This window comes from Phaenicophaeus curvirostris, chromosome 3 (genome assembly GCF_032191515.1).
Source record: "Phaenicophaeus curvirostris isolate KB17595 chromosome 3, BPBGC_Pcur_1.0, whole genome shotgun sequence".
Lineage (NCBI taxonomy): Eukaryota > Metazoa > Chordata > Aves > Cuculiformes > Cuculidae > Phaenicophaeus > Phaenicophaeus curvirostris.
The window spans coordinates 37913263-37932960 of record NC_091394.1 but is presented as its reverse complement, the minus strand read 5'-3'; the positions used below and the strand labels follow the sequence as shown (position 1 = coordinate 37932960).

The 19698-nt window shown below is 42.9% G+C and overlaps 1 protein-coding gene across 1 annotated transcript; it reads left to right on the top strand.

The window, feature by feature from the left end:
* The first annotated feature begins 410 nt into the window (after positions 1–410).
* CD83 (CD83 molecule) lies at positions 411–14813 on the top strand. Its single transcript, XM_069853087.1, has 5 exons — positions 411–647; positions 772–902; positions 10937–11153; positions 12546–12649; positions 14422–14813. The coding sequence occupies exons 1-5, from the start codon at positions 605–607 to the stop codon at positions 14578–14580; spliced, it is 654 nt and encodes a 217-aa protein (XP_069709188.1). The 5' UTR covers positions 411–604; the 3' UTR covers positions 14581–14813.
* The last annotated feature ends 4885 nt before the right edge of the window (positions 14814–19698 follow it).

Sequence of the window (19698 nt, the reverse complement as noted above, 5' to 3'; positions counted from 1 at the left end):
GAGTGCCTATATGGGGATTTACACGTGTAACACTACAGAAAAAGAGTTGGTATTGCTCAGCCATGCTGTAAATTCCTACTTAGCCCTTAAATCCAAGTTGCAGTGTCCTCATGGTGTTATGATCTGAGGGCTTAAATGTGATTTCAGAAATGTTGTTTCACATGGCCAGCCTTTGCACAGACATTGTTCTGTTAGAGCTGCACAGAGAAGGTTGAGAGGGGATTTTGGGGGAGTGACAAACCTTTTCCCCGCTGTTGGTGTCCTTCACACTGACCCACTGTGCTCCACGATTGACCTTATTTCTGTTCAGGTCAGCTCAGAGGGGGCAGGGGTGGGAGAAGATAAAAAGCGAGATAAGGTGCTACCAGTGCAGGCGGTTGCAGAAATGAGAGTGACCTAACAGATTTGATGGGAGGAGCACTGGCTCCTACACATAGGGATTTTCCCTGTGACAACAAGACTTCAAGATAAGCTGTTTGGGGTATTCCCCAGTCTGCCTCTAGAAATATCACTTTACAAGCAGTAGCAGTTTCATTCTGCTCTCACACTCCATCCTGCAAAGAGGTGTGCTGTTGCTGCTCTGTGATTTGAAGCAGTAAAAACCATGTCTTTGGTACTCTATGCTCTGCTCGTCATCCTGTGCAATGGTAAGTGGGGATCCTTACATTTTTCTTTCTGGTCTTTCACATTTATTTTGTGAGGATATGTTTTTGGGAAGACAGGAAGGATTACCAGTCTCTTGTAAAGGTGATGTGTACCTGTGCTTTGCAGTTTGGTGCCTGATCAGTGGTGTTCCCGTGGCAGTCCCCGGCATTGCTGTGAGATGTGCTGAAGAAGTGCTGCTGCCCTGTAAAATTCTTCGGGACTCCTCAGTCACCTACCAGAGAGCATCTTGGTATAAAGTAAGAAAAAAGGCTAAGTTACTTGAGCAGTCTGCTTTGCCTTTCTGCCTGATACCGGCTAGTCTTGAACAAAATGGGTTATTTTATGAAGAAGTATCCTCCTGTCAGTGCAGGAGAGATAAGGCAGCAGTGAAAGCATTTGAGCTGATTCTGGAGAAAAGGCATTTTCCCTGCCATTGTAGTCAGACTATAGATGCTATTTGAGCATGATCCCTGGCCTGTTTTTCTATCTAACTGTTGCTAGCTTCCAGGGATCAGAATTCAGGTGATGGCCCACATACAGCCTGCCAAATACTGCCTCAAAGAGAAGTCTTTCAAGGATCTTTCTTTAGAGTGAAAAATGGTACTTAAGCTTTGCAATTTCAGCTCCCCAAAAGGAACTTTTTTTTTTTTTTCCTTTGAAATAGAACAACTAAATAAGCACTTGCAATTCTTTAGGAATATTTGGCTAGTGAGGTGGGCATAAAGGCAGGGTATGCAGAAGGCAGGTGGAGAGCTAGAAATTCTGAGTCATCTCTTTGCAGTCACAAGTCACTCTTGACTGTCCTGATTCAAAATTCCCACCTCCAAAGCAGGAGAGCCCTGCTGACCACCTGTTTGCAGGAGGGGCTATTGGGATCAATTGACTAATGAGCTGAAAAGTCCTGTTCAACATGTTCAAGATCAAATTTCTCATAGAAGAAAAACAGAGTTGCCCAGTGGTTGAAGAAATGGCTGTTGATTTGCTGTATAATACCATGTATTTGCATCTCAGTGCATAGTTTCAGTTTATGGTGTGAGACAAAGTAACAGTTAAAAAAAGGAAGGGTTTGTTCTCCTCCATTCCCTGCTCCAAGCCGTGCGCTCCTGCTGCTTACTGTGGGCCAGTCCTGGTGTGCATTTGGTTGCCTGTTAAGTCAACTCTCTGTTGCTTGTTGTAATAGTGGAAAATCAATATGTGAATGAAGATTTTGTGAGTTACATAGTTACTTTCCCATGTGATGTGAGAGCAGTGGAAGGGAAGGTCAAATCCCCTACTTTTGTTGTGGGCAAACCCTGTTAATTTATCTCTGCCAGAACATAAAGCCACAGTCTTGGTTTCCCCAGAAGTTTGGTCAGATATAGGTTTAAAATTATTCCCTACAGTAAGCCAACAAATGATGTTATTAGATAGGGTTTCTGTGGCTGAACCTTGCAATGCATCTGAGTTTCAATGCTTGTACAACCATGCTGCCTACTGATTAGTTGACAAATGCAACCCAAAACTGCCTGACTCTGAAAGAGCTGTTTTGAACATCTGGCTACCAGCCCAAGTGCAGCATCTATAGTTCCTTTCTTTCTCCAAAATGCTGAGCTAAGCATGGGTGGAAGACAGAGAGGAAAGAATAATGCATTTTGTTGAAAATTACTATGGGAGCGGGAATAGGTGTCATCTTACTCTTTTGAGCTTTCTGCTTCAAAAGCTGGATAAAGCTATATAATTTCCACAGATACATTATTTAAGGCTTCATGTTTCCCGTAGAGTCTAGGCAGGGCAGGGACCTCATTGCAGACTGCTAACCATGCAGCCTGGTGGATCTTGAGAAGTTGAGCAGAAGTAGTGAGAGGAGAGTACTAAACAGAGAGGTTGGCTGGATCCCTGAAAATTCTCCCACAAAGGAGTGTTGAAAGTCAACAAAAATGAAAAGAGTTTCAGCATACTGATGACATCCTGAGTTCAGTGGCCAGGAGCAAACAAGAGCTAAAAGACTTTGCCTTATGAAAGAGCATAGGAAAACCCTGTAGACGCAATTTTGTGCTATCTCGTAACTCTTTACAGTTCCACCTGGGCACAAAAGAACTCCACATGTAGGGAAGCATGATATTTGATGATGACTTTTGTGTGTGCCTTGTCCTTGGTAGCCTTCACTAGTGCTGCTTCCCTTTGCAGCAGTCAGGTTGTTACAGTCCAGACTTCCGCTGCACATCCCCTGCCCTGCCCTGCCCTGCCCTGCCATTTTTCTGTCCTTCCATGGTCTCCTTGCTTCTTCTACTTCATCTGTTTTGCTCAGGAAAAGACTGTTTTTCCACTGCCTGGCATGACAGGTCCCCATGTGTTTTTTTTTTCTCTGCTGGCACTGCCAAAACTACAAGGAGTATCAAAATCTAGCTATCTTCATCTCTTACCACCATCCTCAGGGACTGATGGCACCAACCATGACACTGTGCTCTTCTGGTTACTTATCATAGGAGACAGGTGGGAAGTGAGGACAGACAGTTAATGCTTAGTGATGTTAGCTCAAGCCACACTCACGGCCATATTAGGAAAAACAGAGCACCAAAGCTAAAAAGCATGAGTATCGGCAGGAAAAAGTAATTTAGGCTCAGTGTCTAGTGCTGAAGAAACAATATTTCTTCTGCTTGTGGGTCTAGCTAAATAGGCAGCAGCTTGAAACTCTCCTCTGCTTCTCTCCTCTCTGCCTCTCTCCTCTCTGCTCTGCTATGCCCTGCTCTCCTTGCTTTGACTCTATGCTGCTGACCCCACTCAACACTGCAAAAGAAGGGTGGAGGAATGGTAGATCATGGGTGAGCTACCCAACATACAGAGTTAATCTGTATGTAAAAAAACAACTACTGAAGGATTAATCAATAAACACCAAGTATACCCCCAAAGGGCTAATTAAAAGGTAATTCCAACAAATGGTATGAAATTTCAGACTGTAAAGTTCAAGCACCTGTTGAGTTAAATGTTTTCTATGAGGTCACTTTGAACTGTACAGTAAATGCAAGTAATTAACCTTTGCTTCTGCTGCTTTAAAAAAATGATGGTGACAATGTTACGGTGCTGTAGATGCAGCTGCTCCTGCAGGGTGAATGCTCAGTGAACAAACCCCATCTTCCCAGAGGCAACTCTGTATGCTCTGACCAGTTAAAAGGTACTTTTAAATAGCTTAAAAAAGAATCCTATTTCAAAGTCCTTGCTTTTTCAGTTTTGTATGGATAAAGAATTATTTAAAGGAGTTAATATCCTGGTGTCAAAAATCCAACCGGATATAAAAAGAAAGGATTACATTCAACAGTTCCTTTACTTTTGCTAATGTCTTATACTGCAAAAGAGGGTAGGGTTTAACCTGTTGTACACTCGCTATCCTTGGAGCTAATTAGATTGTTTGGACACATGAAGCCACATATGTAAGTAGTTCTGCACAGAATCAGGATCATAGTCATCTCAGGCAAAAGTGTTTTCACTTAGAAATATGTGAAGTAGGCAAGCCTAGCACACTAGGGAAAAGATAGACCACCAAGTCCTCTTCTAGCCTGGTGGAGCTCTCATCACATTCACTCTGTGGCCATTGAGAAGTTGGAGAGTTCATAATGGTGATACCCTGTAAGCGTGGTTCATTTTTAGGACTGCTGGGCAACCTACAAGCCGTAAAAGTGTACCTGAGCAGCATGGAAGTTTGCCACCTGGGAACTTAAAACTAAGTTTTTTTTGCATAAGCACCCATGCTATGGGAATTGTAGACAGAAATACGGTTTGAATCTTTGTGGCCCAGCTATGTAACAAGAACCTGGGTAATGAAACTTAACTTACCTTTCTGCCTCATAGAACTATTGAAAACTGAACAGTTTCTCTTTGTGTAGTACTTTGAAAATGAGAACTACTTCATAAAACCTCATAATTGTCACTTTATATCCAGGTTGAAAACCAAGTTTAAACACACACAAATGAAGTCCCAGTGGATATTTTGCTGTTTCGTTCATGTGATAGCCAGAAAGGCTTTGATCTAAAACATATATTAAGGAAGAAGAAAGAAGTCTGTACGTCAGTGGAGAGAAGTCTGTTAACTTTCTGACACTAACCTGAAAAATACAAAATTGTGACAGAATTAGATGGGGAAATCATATTACAAGATAAGAATAAGCCTTAAAGTTATTTAATATTAATTGCACCCTCCTTCAAAGGAAATTACTTTTGCTGAGTATGCATAGCTATTACCTATTAGAATAGGTAAATAGTTGCTAAATTACTTCAGTCTAATTTCTAACATACCTGAATAAATGCAGTAAAATGCTCCTCAGACACCTATTCAGCTCGAAGTAGCTCCAACACATTGATGATTCAGACAGGAAGGGAGCAGTGGAAATGACTTCAGGACCAAAACAATTCCTTTGGCTGACATGAACTAGCACTGGATGCCCTTAGCTGAAAAAAAAAGAAAAAGAGGCTGTGTTACTGAGTCACAGGGCTTTTCCAGCTGGCTCATCTCTCACACGCAGTTCCTTTTCTATTATTTTGGGGCTGGGTGTTGGATTTTCTTTTCTTCTTCTTTGTTTTCCCTCTAAAGCACAGTCAGAGTGCAGCCACATGTGCCCACAATTTATGTCTGTTTTTTTCAAATTTAACATCAGTATCTCTACATGACACTGTATAGGAACCATATGGATGTACCTTCGGTACTAATCAAATGTGAAAGTGCTTTTGTGCTGAAAAACGCACCTATTAAGTGGTTTCAGCTCAGTTGTGATTCATTATGTGTTGGCTATTTGACACTGCCAGATTTCTAGATATTTTGCTTCAGAAAATAAATTCCTTCTGGCTGTACATAGCTTTTAGATCTCTTTAACAGTCGGAAATTTCAAGTTGGCCATTATTTCTGGTAAAATTTTAAACAAAACCATTTTTACAGTCATCCCACCCTCAGAAGAAAATAAATTAATGTTAATACATTCCACCTTTCAACTAACATCAGTTTTGGATTTGAATAATTTTGTTTGAAATAAAATTTGCTTTTATGGGACAAGTGGATTATATGGGCACTTTGATTTACCTGGGAGCCAATGTACCACCTTAGTCTGGGAAAAGTTCAATGAGAAAAGGTATTAAATGAGAGCAGAGAACTTAAGTTGACTTAACAACTTCTTGCTTTCACATGTTTATGGTGAAATCAAGGTTTAATTTATTAGTTGGTTGTAAGTCCTACAGCATACATGAATTGCCTTTGTCTAGTCGCACTAACATGTAGTGCTATAGCAGTTTTCAAAACTGCAGATAAATCCCAGCCATCTGGGACTGAGAAAATTGTACCCCCTCCTTCTTCCACCTTTTTTGTAGTTCTCTGAAAAAGAAGTATTTGCTGAAGAGCACTTACATTTTGGAGGCCTAATTATTCTACCTATTTCTCATAATTCATTCAGTTAGAGAACAGAAATGTTCTCTGCTCAGCAGTGTTTTCAATCAAACCTATCCCATTTAAATATCCATTGAATCACCACCATTACGTTCTTACCAAAATGGAGAAACTTAGCAGGATTTAGTCAATTGACTGGAGAATACAAGTGGGAAAATCACAGCCTCTTTAGACCACGTATTTCCAAGTTTTTGGGAAGCAGAATAACTTTCAACTAAACACACTAAAATAATGGTTGCTCAGGACTGTGTCCAGTCAGGTTTTTAATATCTCCAAGAATGGAGAATCTCCACCCATTCTGGGCAGCTCATTCTATGTAGCCCATTACAGTGTTCAACCAATCCCACAATGAAAAAGGCTTTTCTTATATTTAAATCTAATTTCCTGAATTTCAGTTTGTGCCCATTGCCTCTTGTCTTGTCTCTGGAGGCCACTGAGACGCGTCTGGCTTCAGGTTCTTTATCCCCCTGGCAATCAGGTACATATCGATAAGATGACCCTGAGCCTTGTTTTCCTCCACACTGAACTGTCCAGGCTCTCTCAGTCTCTCCTCATATGTCAGATGCTCCAAATTTTTATCTGTCTTTGTGGCCTTTCAGTGCAGTCTTTCCGGTAAGTCCATGTCTCTCTTGTACTAGGAAGTTCAGTGCTGGACCCAGCACTACAGGTATGTCTCACCAGCTCTGAGCAGGGGAGTATCACATCCCTCTATCTGTTGGAAATATTCTGCCTAGTGCTGCCCGGGAGGATGTTGGTCTTTGCCACAGAGTCTCATCACTGGCTCATGGTCAAGTTGGTGTCCACCAGGACAACAGGGCCTTTCCAGCAGTGTGATCCCAGTCTGTCCTAGTGCCTGGGGTTATTCCTTCCCAGGGGCAGGACTTGGCATTTCCAGTTGCTGGACTACATGAAGTTCCTCTCAGCCCATGTACCCAGCCTATCGAGGTCCCCATGGATGGCAGCGTGACCATCTGGCATATCAGCCATTCCTCCCAGTTTTGTGTCATCTAAAAATCTGCTGAGCATGTGCTCCGTCCCAGCATCCAGGTTGTTAATGAAGGTGTTGGACAGTTCCAGCCCCTTCAGGTAGCATTTCCTCTCATTGCTATGGAGGTGATGGAAAACAACATACTCGGTGCTCCAGCTGATATATGAAAAAGCCTTTCGCAAACACTGCTGCTGGCCAATGTATATGCGACAATAAACATAAATTCACATTTCTTCAGTTGCTTTATTTCCTTAATGGGTAGTTTTACGCAGATAGGTGGAATGATGCTGCCAGCCTGCAGGTCCCCATTTCCCAGCAAAATCCTTGCTTCAGTAACCCCCAGCAGCCAGCAAAGTAACGAGACCCTTTTTATGCAAATTGATTCAGTAGCATTTCTACTGGTCCACACGTGAGTCTTAATTTGCCTTTTGAATTTTGGTAAAGCCATTAACAACAAAAATGGGAGCAGAAAAAGGCTGCCTCTTTTTCTCCTCCCTTTGGTGGTGGGGAGCAGGGGGGGCTGGCGTGCTGCAGCTTGCTCGCTAGTGAAGTGGAAGGGAAATGAAATGCAAATGAAACACAGGCAGAGAATGTTTTGTCACTGATAAAGAAGAGGATGGTCCCTAAGCAAGTGGATTGCTGCCACTGACAGCCCTCGCTTCGATCCCTTTAAGCTTGTGTGGAATTAATTAGGTAAAACCCCTAGCATTTACCTTGGGCTGTGGTATCACCTGGAGGAGACTTGGCATGAATTAGCGCTGGATTATCATAGGAGCTTGAGCTGTGAAATGATCTGTCTAGTGATTCTGCCAAGTAATTCACAGGAGGTGGCAAACAAAGTGGCATTTTTGTAATTTTAATTAGGTTTGGAGGGAAAAGAGGTTAGCTTGAATAGAGCAAGAGGCAGAATGATGACCTTACTGAACATCCCATGGACTTCCTTTTACACATCTGGGATGTGGGGACACATCCTGCAAATTTGCTCAGATGTTTCCTTGCTGCTTAGAGACTTTAACGAGGGAGGGATTGATGTTTTCTTTATAAGATAATAGGAAGATAAGATTGCAGTGGAAAAAGTCTTGATTCAGGCATCAGAGAAAGGGTTGCTGTGACCTCTGCAACAGGATGGATGAGCTGCATGCAGGGGCTGAATAAAATGCCACCAGGTGTCTCTGTAGCCTAAAAAACGTAGGGAAAGCTGCTAGGCACTAGGCACCAGGACAGACTGCTTTGCCTGCCTTTACTTTTCAGTGAAGGCGAGATTTAATCGAGAAGGGCGTGCAAACACCGAATTAAACCCCCACACATAAAACATTCCTCTTCTTTCGCAAATGCAAAGGTTTGTGATCCCCATCCAGATGGAGATAAGTTTCTCCCCAGGCGAAGAAGCCAGATTAAGCCACAAAGTAACTTTTTCTTCTATTTTGGAAAAAGCTGTTCACAGGTTTTGTGGACAGTGCTTTGCCTTACCAGAACAGGTCTGTGCAAGGCAAAGTTCTGGTTTGCTTGGCCCCAGAGTCACCATCTCTGTTCTTGTGTCAGCAACTGACTACCTTGAAAAGCTTGGAGAGCAATAATCAATCCTATCCCTCAGTGTCTTCATAAAATAGAGAAGTTAAATCATTTACGAAAAATCTCACTGGGAATAAGCTCGTGGTCAGGCATAGGATACATGGACTTAATTCACTTCTCCCTTATAATAGTAATGGTGATTACAATTGCATACAGTAAGATCAAAGTGTTTTCTGTGCCCAGTTCTCAGGCATGAGAATCACAACACAATTTACCACCCAAGACAGCAATTATTTATGTTACTAGTGAATTAAAAAATGAAAGACTCTCCCGCCTAATATTCTGTGTGTAGCTCAGAACTCCTATCTGCATTTTCAGGCAATGTAAAGGGCAGCCAAGCTGGTTCTCTTTGTTGCCCTGTGGGCAGTTTTATATTTCACTGAGAAAGGAGGTGGTAAGGGAAAGGAGAGTGGCAAAAATTAGATCTGAGGGAGGTCAACTCTATCCACTTAACTGCTATTGACCCCTTTGTAACCAGAGCTGAGCACAGCCTGGCTATAGTAATGTACTGAGCCCGAAAATATCTAAATCTCTGTAGCACGGTGAAGTCCCTACAGCCTGATCATCACAGATACTGGTTTTCTCATAGCTACTTGGGACTGAGTGAATAATAAGAAGAAGCTGGGGTAAATGTACTTTGGGATTAAGAGGAAGAAGGTACTTTCTTCCCTCTGGCTGGGTAATGCGTGGAAAGCCCCAGGGAATTACTGCACTGTGTTTCAGTTGATGCACAAAAACCCCCAAACCTTTCTGAGGAAGGATCTTCACAATTATGAAAATCTTGTACTGCAGTCTGATTCCCCAGTTTCTGAAAAGTTCCCCAACTTGCAGCTTGTTTTGCACCATTTTAAGGCTGCAAATGTAGCTAAGTATTATGGAGCATCAGGCCCATATTTCTCACGAGACTCCTGAGCATACTTTCCTCATGCAAATACGTGAAAAGGAAACCAGATACTCATAGAATCAGTATAAGAAAATTGTGTTAATTTTAATAACTTACAGTGTGACTGTTATACTCTGATGTGGTAGCTGTACTGATAGAAAGTAGTCACCAACATGCAACCCTAAAATGTGTCTATTAAAATAAAATACTAACAATAAAAAAGCCTTGGCTTACATTAGTTAGAGGCTTGGCTGAAAAGCCAAGCCTTGGATTGTATGAGCTGGCTCTGGCTCTGCTGGTCTGCAGGAAGACTGAATTCATTAGTCAGGAAACCTTCATGGAGGGCACACTGCTTTGAATCTCAGGGAGCAATGTTGATAAATAAGAATGGACATGGGCTAATTCAAACCCTTCTCCCATCTTTCAAATCAAGTTAGCGATTTCGCTCTTCTCTGTCATTCCTAGCCAACTGGCGTTTTCAGTGCATCCCATTGCCCTGCAGTACAAACTGTTCTGGGAATACGCTTCATTCCTCCAGCAGCCTCTCAGCAGTGCCAAGGAATGTTGCTCTTCTGGTTACAATTAAGAAATTCAACATACAAATGCTCCCCAAGTGCACCAGAACCTGCTAGTGACCTTCACGCAACTGAATCTGAAAGGGTTGAAGCAATTTTTTGTTCTTTGGTTCCAATAAAGACTGGAAGGGAGAGAAGGGGATGGGGGGAATCCTCATTCTTCCAGAGTGGCACTGTGGTTTCAGGGGTCAGCTGCACAGAAACTGGCACAGGGAAGCACAGTTTCCAGGGCTGCATTCCCACAAGGATCTCTGGGCTGCGAGGTCACTGGGAGTATGCCAGCCTGTGCTGGAAGAACTGGTGTGCTGCAATGTGCCTGCCAGTTGGGCAGGTTTAATTCCCACCACCACATGGCAGCAAGTGTGCTGGCAGGAGAAGCACAGGCAGTGGTGGAGCCTATCTGCCTGCTGCCATGCTCTCCTGGGTACCTTTGTCCCCAGAGCCGCTGCTAAGCAGAGAAGTTAGAGCTGGCTCTTGCTGCCTCAGCTCAGTCCCAGAGGATTGTCTTTCTCTGTTTGAACTCTTTTGGGGCCTCTCCATAGACACTTTGAGAGCAAACTCTTCTGCTACGTTCTGTCATGTTACATCTCTACCAGGACTGAATGCAAGTGAGGCAGATTAAGAAGCTATTACAAAAGAGCCCTATAGTTTCTATGTATAAATATAGTATCTATTTAAGCAAAAAGCAAATATTTTTGATTGTAAGCATGAATGCATTAGATGAATTTGGGATTCCTCCCTCCCTCTTCTGCCTCTCTTCAGCCTCTGCATTTTCAGCTATAAGCTGGCTCTAGAAGAACTCTCTTTCCCCTAAAGCTCAGGATGACACTGTTGCCCAAGATAAGAAATATATTTGTGTTTTCCAGATGGTTGGAGATGATGAAGGAATAGCATGGAAAATCCTTGATGTGGAATCTCATTATCCAAAAGAACTTGGGGGGTCCCTGGAGCTGTCCAACGACACCTACTTCTCACTGAGAATCAAAAATGCAACCACCCAAAACAGTGGGACATATAAGTGTGCTTTGGGGGAACAGCATGGAGAACATAATTTGAGCAGCACAGTCACACTAAAAGTAACAGGTATAGTAAAGATGTTTGACTGTCCCATGCCCTGTGTGGCATTTCATGAAGGTAACAGTTCAAAAAAGTTCACAAAAGGCAGGTTGGGTTCACAAAAGGCAGGTCGGGTTCACAAAAGGCAGGTCTTGCCAGACTAACCTGATCGCCTTCTATGACAAAGTGACCCGGCTACTGGATGAGGGAAAGGCTGTGGATGTGGTCTTCCTGGACTTCAGCAAAGCCTTTGACACAGTTTCTCACAGCGTTCTGCTTGAGAAACTGTCAGCCTCTGGGCTGGACAGGCACACACTCTCCTGGGTGGAAAACTGGTTGGATGGCCGAGCCCAGAGAGTGGTGGTAAATGGTGTGAAATCCAGCTGGAGGCCAGTGACAAGTGGGGTTCCCCAGGGCTCAGTGCTGGGTCCAGCCCTGTTCAATGTCTTCATCAATGATCTGGATGAAGGCATCGAGTGCACCCTGAGCAAGTTTGCGGACGACACTAAGCTGGGTGGAAGTGTCGATCTGCTGGAGGGTCGGGAGGCTCTGCAAAGGGATCTGAACAGGCTGGACCGCTGGGCAGAGTCCAATGGCATGAGGTTTAACAAGGCCAAATGCCGGGTCCTGCACTTGGGGCACAACAACCCTATGCAGTGCTACAGACTGGGAGAAGTCTGTCTAGAAAGCTGCCTGGAGGAGAGGGACCTGGGGGTGTTGGTTGACAGCCGACTGAATATGAGCCAGCAGTGTGCCCAGGTGGCCAAGAAGGCCAATGGCATCTTGGCTTGTATCAGAAACGGCGTGACCAGCAGGTCCAGGGAGGTTATCCTCCCTCTGTACTCGGCACTGGTGAGACCGCTCCTCGAATACTGTGTTCAGTTCTGGGCCCCTCACCACAAGAAGGATGTTGAGGCTCTGGAGAGAGTCCAGAGAAGAGCAACAAAGCTGGTGAAAGGGCTGGAGAACAGGCCTTATGAGGAGCGGCTGAGAGAGCTGGGGTTGTTTAGCCTGGAGAAGAGGAGGCTGAGGGGTGACCTCATTGCTCTCTACAACTACTTGAAAGGACGTTGTAGAGAGGAGGGTGCTGGCCTCTTCTCCCAAGTGACAGGGGACAGGACAAGAGGGAATGGCTTCAAGCTCCGCCAGGGGAGGTTTAGGCTAGACGTTAGGAAAAAATTCTTTACAGAAAGGGTCATTGGGCACTGGAACAGGCTGCCCAGGGAGGTGGTTGAGTCACCTTCCCTGGAGGTGTTTAAGGCACGGGTGGACGAGGTGCTGAGGGATATGGTTTAGTGTTTGGTAGGAACGGTTGGACTCGGTGATCCGGTGGGTCTCTTCCAACCTGGTTATTCTGTGATTCTGTGAAAAATATTTTACAATCACCAGAACAATGTAACACCTCACTTTACATTTTAGGTTGCCCTGGAATAGAAGACGAAAAATTAAAAAAATACAAGACAGAGCTTTTCATGCTGACTTGCCTTGGGATTTTTTACTTGCTGCTCATCTTTTTCACCTGTGTAAGTAATATCCTTTCTCATAAACAAACCAACATGTACAAACAAAAAAAATCTCTCTCTGCTAGAACCACCTTAACATACCTGGTAAGAAGCTGGTGTTCATACTTAATTTATGATCAAAGCCTTCAAATACTTGCACAATATTTTCAAAGCCAGAGGAAATTCAGGTGCATGAGGAACATAGGATGGAGTCTCAAAGAGATAAAATATTTCACTGCACCCTGATCTAACTCAAACCAGACAGTCATTTTCCTGCACCCTACTGCCTATTTCTGTTTCCAGTTACTCTGAGTGCAAGCTACTCTTCAGTTTAAGCGCACAACAACAGCTCTTCTGATTCGGTACTTAGGAACAGCATTTGCTCAAGATGGAAGCAGAGACTCCTGGGGTCCCTTCCCCACCTATGACATTGCTTTGTGTGGTGGCATGTTGGACACGTTCAAGTCTGTGTATTTCTTGCCTCAGTTTGCACACCTGCAAATTGATGACAAACCCATTTCAGATGGGCATTCTCTGTCTTTCTTAGTAAACACACATTTTAAAGTCTTTGGAAAAGAACCTCCTCCTCTGATTTTCACCCTTGATGCAGAGGCAGTTCTGTGAAAGGTGGTGAGAGGATGTATTTGGGAAGTTCAATTCAAAGAAACAAACTATGCTTTGGCTGCAGCAGCAGTGAAGTCACCACCTCATCCAGAAAAAAATAAGTTTGTCCCTCCTGGCTAAAGGCAGCATGAGTCTTCAGTCTTCATACAGTGCAACCCCAGCTGAATTTCTAACTAAAACCCAGCATTCTGGGAGGTCATATTTAACTTTGGCTACCTATTTCATATTTGCCTTCTTGTTTTGTTCCTCTGCAGATGAATCATAACTGTTGATTGGAGAATATCTGATTAGCTGCAGCTAAATGTAGCTTTTCATGTATCTTCAGGGAGCAATTAAATTTATGCTTGTCTCTTCTTTAGATTGACAACCCTGCCAGTAATTTGTGCTGTTCAGACTAAAGTTTGACAAGATAAATCTTGTAGGAATTTGTTAGCATGAAAGTATGAAAGCAAGGATATCGCTCAGAAGAGACAGATGCCCCTGTTCTGCTCAGTGTCCTGAAAGAACTTTGGATTTCTAAAGAAACTTCTTCCCATGCATAAAAAAAAAAAGTCCTAGTTTTAGTGGTGCAGTTAAAAACAAGCAGAGCTATGTAGTGAACATAACCACTCTGGTGTTATGTGTATCTTGCTCTTGGATGAGGTCCAGTCTCAGGTATCTTCCTAGCTTTCATCAGTTTAATATTGCTGTGATCTCACAAGTAAGCCTCATTATTTAAAATGCCCGTTAAGTTCTCACAGGTTGTCTTGTCTTATCCTCTGGTGGAGATAGTGTCTAATCTTCATTCAATTCAGTGGCAACATTAGGTTTAAGACTGGTGTCAGGCTTAGGGCTTTACTGTGGCAACTTGATGAAAATATTTTGTGCATTGACCTCCATTGAAGGCAGGTGGAAACACACTTGCAAGAGTTTGATGCAAGGCTTGTTCAGATGTAAACTTGAATTAAACATAAATTTCCTTCTGTGACTAGAGCTTTTGTCTTATAAAACTCCCTGACTGAGCAAGAAACAGCAGCTTTTCTTTGTACTGCGTGATTCTGGTGGCAAACAAATGGAAAAGATGTGATATATGGTTAGCAAGCAGAAGAAGTGACACTTTCAAACTTTTAAAAATTTGCTTTTCATAGGAACCCTCAGTTTTAAGCATTCCTTTTTGTTTTCTGTTTCAGACATGTCTAAGGAAAGAGAGTATGTCTCCCATTAATCAAAAAGCCAGGCCAGATATGAAACACATGCTCACCCTAATCAATGCACAAGAAATGACAACTTTCCAGGATTTAAACAGCAACATCACTTGCAAAAATGAGCTTACCTCAAGTTCTGTCTAATTTGATGTTGATGGCACATTGTGTTCATCAGGAAACAGGACATAAACTGGATGGCCAGGTGCTACAGAGGGGAGATAAATGATAATATATGGCCTCTTCAGAACAGCCTCAAAGTATAGGTAACCTGTCAGTTATCTGCTTGCACTAGACAAGCCTTTGAAAAACACTTCTGTGCACTACAGGAACTTTTGGGGAGTTAGATGAAATACCATTACAGCTAGAGAGTGGTGTCATGATGCTATTATGAAGTTGGTGTCAACTTTATTTCACTCTGCCATGAAGCCCTCTTGTTCTGAGCAAGAAGACGCCTATGATGAGAAGACAGGTTATGAGGAGGCTGTGGCAGTGCAAAGTCAGTTAATTAAGCTCTTCACTGAACTAATAGCTCTCATCTTTCAAAAGCAAGCACAACAGGTGCTGCAGTTTGAAAAGCTAAGTGTGTGGGGCTGTCTGTGCTCTGAGCCTGATTCTAGATGCAGTTCCTTCACTGCAAAAGGGATGAAACTTGTCATGTGATGTTCAAGTAAGCTGAAGAGGTGACTTCATGCTCTTCTCCTGGGTGGATCAAATCAACATTCACTTTTAAATCTCAGAGTGACAGACAGGCTGAAATGTAAGAAGGGAGAAAATATTCTAGCAGCCTTTCTGAACTGAGAGGGACTTCCCATCTCTGCAGGACAAATAGGGACACATTTCCCAGGGGCATCTCTAGACAGGGCAATCCATAGGAAGTGTCAATGAGACTGTTAGCCTTAAAGCAACAAAAATAAGAACGAAGCAGCCAGCAGTACTATGGACATGTAAAGATGACTTATTTTGTGGTTTATAAAACATGGAGAAAAATGTAGGTGATACCTATGTCAATCAAGTTACACGAGTGATGACCATGGCTTGGAAGAAATCAACCATCCTCACATTTGGGATGAACTGAGTCAGGTATGAGACACAGGAATGGGAGATGAGACACAGGAGCAAATGGTGTTGACTGTGTATCTTATACAAAACAGGGAAATGGGAAAAGCTGAACACAGGCATACAAAAGAAGACTTGTCCTCTCGGACCAAAGAAAGCAAGAGAGATTCTCTAGTCTGAAATCAAGCAACCTTCCTTATCAGACCACCAGTGCAGAAGGTGAAGCAAGAGGAGTGTAAAGTGCCTGTGGGTGTTTATGCCACAACATGAGAATTTGAGCCCAAAAATAAAAAATCCTTCAAGAGTTTTACTGCGATGGTAGGATTTTTGATGTAGTTTGGAATTCCAGGCTATAACAAGGAGTCTCTTTCTGTGGTCTTTTGACTGATTTTTGAAGTGTCAATGGGAGAAAAACACAGTGCACCACTAACTAGTGCCTCTGTGAGCAGTGTAGCTGTCTTCATTAGTGGAGTCCAGGGGGCTCCAGATCAGAAGAATGGTTAAAAGTGATATGCAATTTACTTAGTGCATGGTAAATTAATGTCACATTTGCTTTTTTATAATCAATTTTTACATGTAAATGCATGTAACATACTTGAAATAAAAATTCAGAGGTAATCTACCATTTGTCTTTGTGTACCATATATCAAATAAACCCAGAAATAGTCTGCATAAGTTGCATTTTATTTTACAACCAGCATAATTGCATCAAAAAATATAGACGCCTGATCCCGTCTCTTCTGTGGGAGGTGGTGTGTATGTGTGTTTAATTGATTAAGCAATGGATCATTTTATACACTTCTAAGGAACTAAGATAATTTAAACTTTCCTCAAATCTCCCTTTGTGTCCAAAGTGCATTCTAAACTACCTGTTCCCAGCTGACAGGCAAGTCATTAGGGAAAGCATGAGGGTTGCCTGTGGTCTACCCACAGTCACTTTTAAACAAGGTGCACAATCATGGGTGGCCTGTATGTTTAGATGGCCATAATACAAACTGAATGTGCATGTGTAATAACTGACTTAGGGTACATCAAGTTTCTCCTTTTGGCCAGAAAGGCTTAATATCTGAAAGCCACAGTGTTTTGTTTATTTTTTCACTATTATTATGTTTTTCATTAGGAGAGAGGACAAGAAGAAGAAAGGGAAAACTCACTTGAAAGGGGTTGATAATTAATCATCAGCAATGGTTGAAACACTTCAAAAAATATTTCCTCAGATGTATAAATAGAATCAGATCAGATAATACAGGATGAAAAAAGGGACTTTGTGTAAGCAACAATACCCATTATTTTTTCCTGAGCCAAACTGTCTGCAATACAGAAGATGGGGCCTGAGGCAACAACACTGGGAGTCAAGTTTCAGGCTCAGAAGTTTCAGGCTGGTTGATTCTGGGGATTTGCTGTAGGCCTAGCTGTACAGTAGAAGTGATCATGTTCAAGGCTGCTTAAATGTGTTAAAGAGTTTAGAAAGCACAAGTGGCGAGAAAGTGGTGACGACACTAAGCTGGGTGGATGTGTTGATCTGATGGAGGGTGGGGAGGCTCTGCAAAGGGATCTGAACAGGCTGGACCGCTGGGCTGAGTCCAATGGCATGAGATTTAACAAGGCCAAATGCCGGGTCCTGCACTTGAGGCACAACAACCCTATGCAGTGCTACAGACTAGGAGAAGTCTGTCTAGAAAGCTGCCTGGAGGAGAGGGACCTGGGGGTGTTGGTTGACAGCCGACTGAACATGAGCCAGCAGTGTGCCCAGGTGGCCAAGAAGGCCAATGGCATCTTGGCTTGTATCAGAAACGGCGTGACCAGCAGGTCCAGGGAGGTTATCCTCCCTCTGTACTCGGCACTGGTGAGACCGCTCCTCGAATCCTGTGTTCAGTTCTGGGCCCCTCACCACAAGAAGGATGTTGAGGCTCTGGAGCGAGTCCAGAGAAGAGCAACAAAGCTGGTGAGGGGGCTGGAGAACAGGTCTTACGAGGAGCGGCTGAGAGAGCTGGGGTTGTTTAGCCTGGAGAAGAGGAGGCTGAGGGGAGACCTCATTGCTCTCTCCAACTACCTGGAAGGAGGTTGTAGAGAGGAGGGTGCTGGCCTCTTCTCCCAAGTGACAGGGGACAGGACAAGAGGGAATGGCCTCAAGCTCCGCCAGGGGAGGTTTAGGCTGGACATTAGGAAAAAATTCTTCACAGAAAGGGTCATTGGGAACTGGGACAGGCTGCCCAGGGAGGTGGTTGATTCACCTTCCCTGGAGGTGTTTAAGGCACGGGTGGACGGGGTGCGAAGGGGAATGGTTTAGTGTTTGATAGGAATGGTTGGACTCGATGATCCGGTGGGTCTCTTCCAACCTGGTTATTCTATGATTGTATGACTCTATGATTCTATGAAAGTCTTATACCGAGATGCTTGACTGAACCACAGAGCTGGAGAGAAACAGGTGATGTCCTAAAGCGATGAAGGTGCCTGCACATCTGGGATATAAAGGATGTAAAGAAACTATTGTGGCATTGTAGGACAAAAACTTAAATTAGGTATCAGAGATATTGTGAATGAGTGCCAGACAACTGAAAGATAAAAGCTGGCATATTACAGCTACTTCAACACTAACAGGGAAAGAAAAAAAATCACGTGTTAGCCAAAAACCTTACAGAATGAGCTGTACAATTATGAACACATTTTCACAGTTACTGGCTTACTGGCTCAGCTAGCCCAGCACAGAAGAGATGAGCACATGCACACTTCTTTAGACTTTATTACTTTGTTATTAAAGGGAATGTGTTGTGGATTGCACAATCAAGATGCTGTTTTGATTATACAGATTAATTGCTTTGTTGGACAGAAAAAATTGTTTTATTCCTCCCCACTCTTCTTACTATTGGTGCCTTTAGTTTTGCAAGATAATATAAAAGCATATGTGTATGCTAGAACCATTTGTTGTATTACTGTCTTACAATACATTTTAGAATCAGGAATTCAGTTAATCTTAATAAATCCATGAGGTGGAAAATATCATAATCTTTTTTCATAAATAAAAGCTAAGACACCCGGAAATCAGAAATGTCCTGAAGAAGTCTGGATCGGAATTGAGAAGAGATCCAAGGTTTCCTCTCCTTTGGGTGCTCTAATCACTGGAGCTTCCTTGTTAACATTTATTGTGGGTTTTGTAACTTCTTCACTGGTTTCTTTTCCTCTGTAACCTGCATTTTTCTGTCGTTTTGTCCAAAGGTGAACGATCTGCATTAAAAAATAGCAATAAGCATTATACATAAAATTAGTCGTAGAGAGTGAGATTGTACACCTATGGTTAAGGAACACAAAGCAAAACACTGCACCACATGTGGAAATTACTCCAAAGAGAAATTGCAACAGTCATACACCATAGCTAAATGAATATCCAAAACGGCAATGAGGGGAAGCTAAAGGACATAATCTACAAAACGCTGAGTATGTGAATTATAGCTCTTAGCTAAGCCTGATTTGTACAGCTAGCACTTACACAGCAGATAACCCAGGCTGACAGTGACCTTGACAGCATTGCAACAGTAATATTTCCTGTAAAGGCTGAACATTTTTCAACCTATTTCTTCTGAGCAGGGGTTACAAGCATGCTTGTATTCAACAATGTGGACCAAAGTAATCCTCAGTAAGTGCCTGTGAATGATACAAACAGAATATGGCTCTTTGGGCATGCTGAATGCCTGCTTCCCTTCTTCCTTCCGCCCTTGATAAGTCTGTTTTGGAGAGCATAATGAGCATTTCTCTGGTGCATGCATTCCCTTTCTTTCCCCTCTCAGAGCAGAGCTGAGCAGTGATGCAGCACAGCAGCAATCCGGTTCCAAGTCCATTGAGCAACTCCAAGTATTTAGTGACCTTCTCAACCAATACATTTGCCCCTTGGGAATGGCAATCGATTTTCCTCATCTCTACACTCAAAGATAACACTTTTATACTATGTTAGAGCTGCATAGTTAGAGGCAAATTGGAAGTGATCTACCAACACCTCCTTTTTAAGTAAATACCAGTGAAACCCTAATTCTTAGTCATTTGTGGGACAAGCTGCTGGGGAGACTAAAGAGTTACAAATAGACACAACACCAAATTTTTCAGTTGATGGTCTGTTCTCTCTTCACTTTGCTGCCAAGACTTATGTTTGCAGTGCTCTGCTTTTTGCTGACTACAACTGATACTACTTCTGCATAAAGCTGCGAGGAGAAT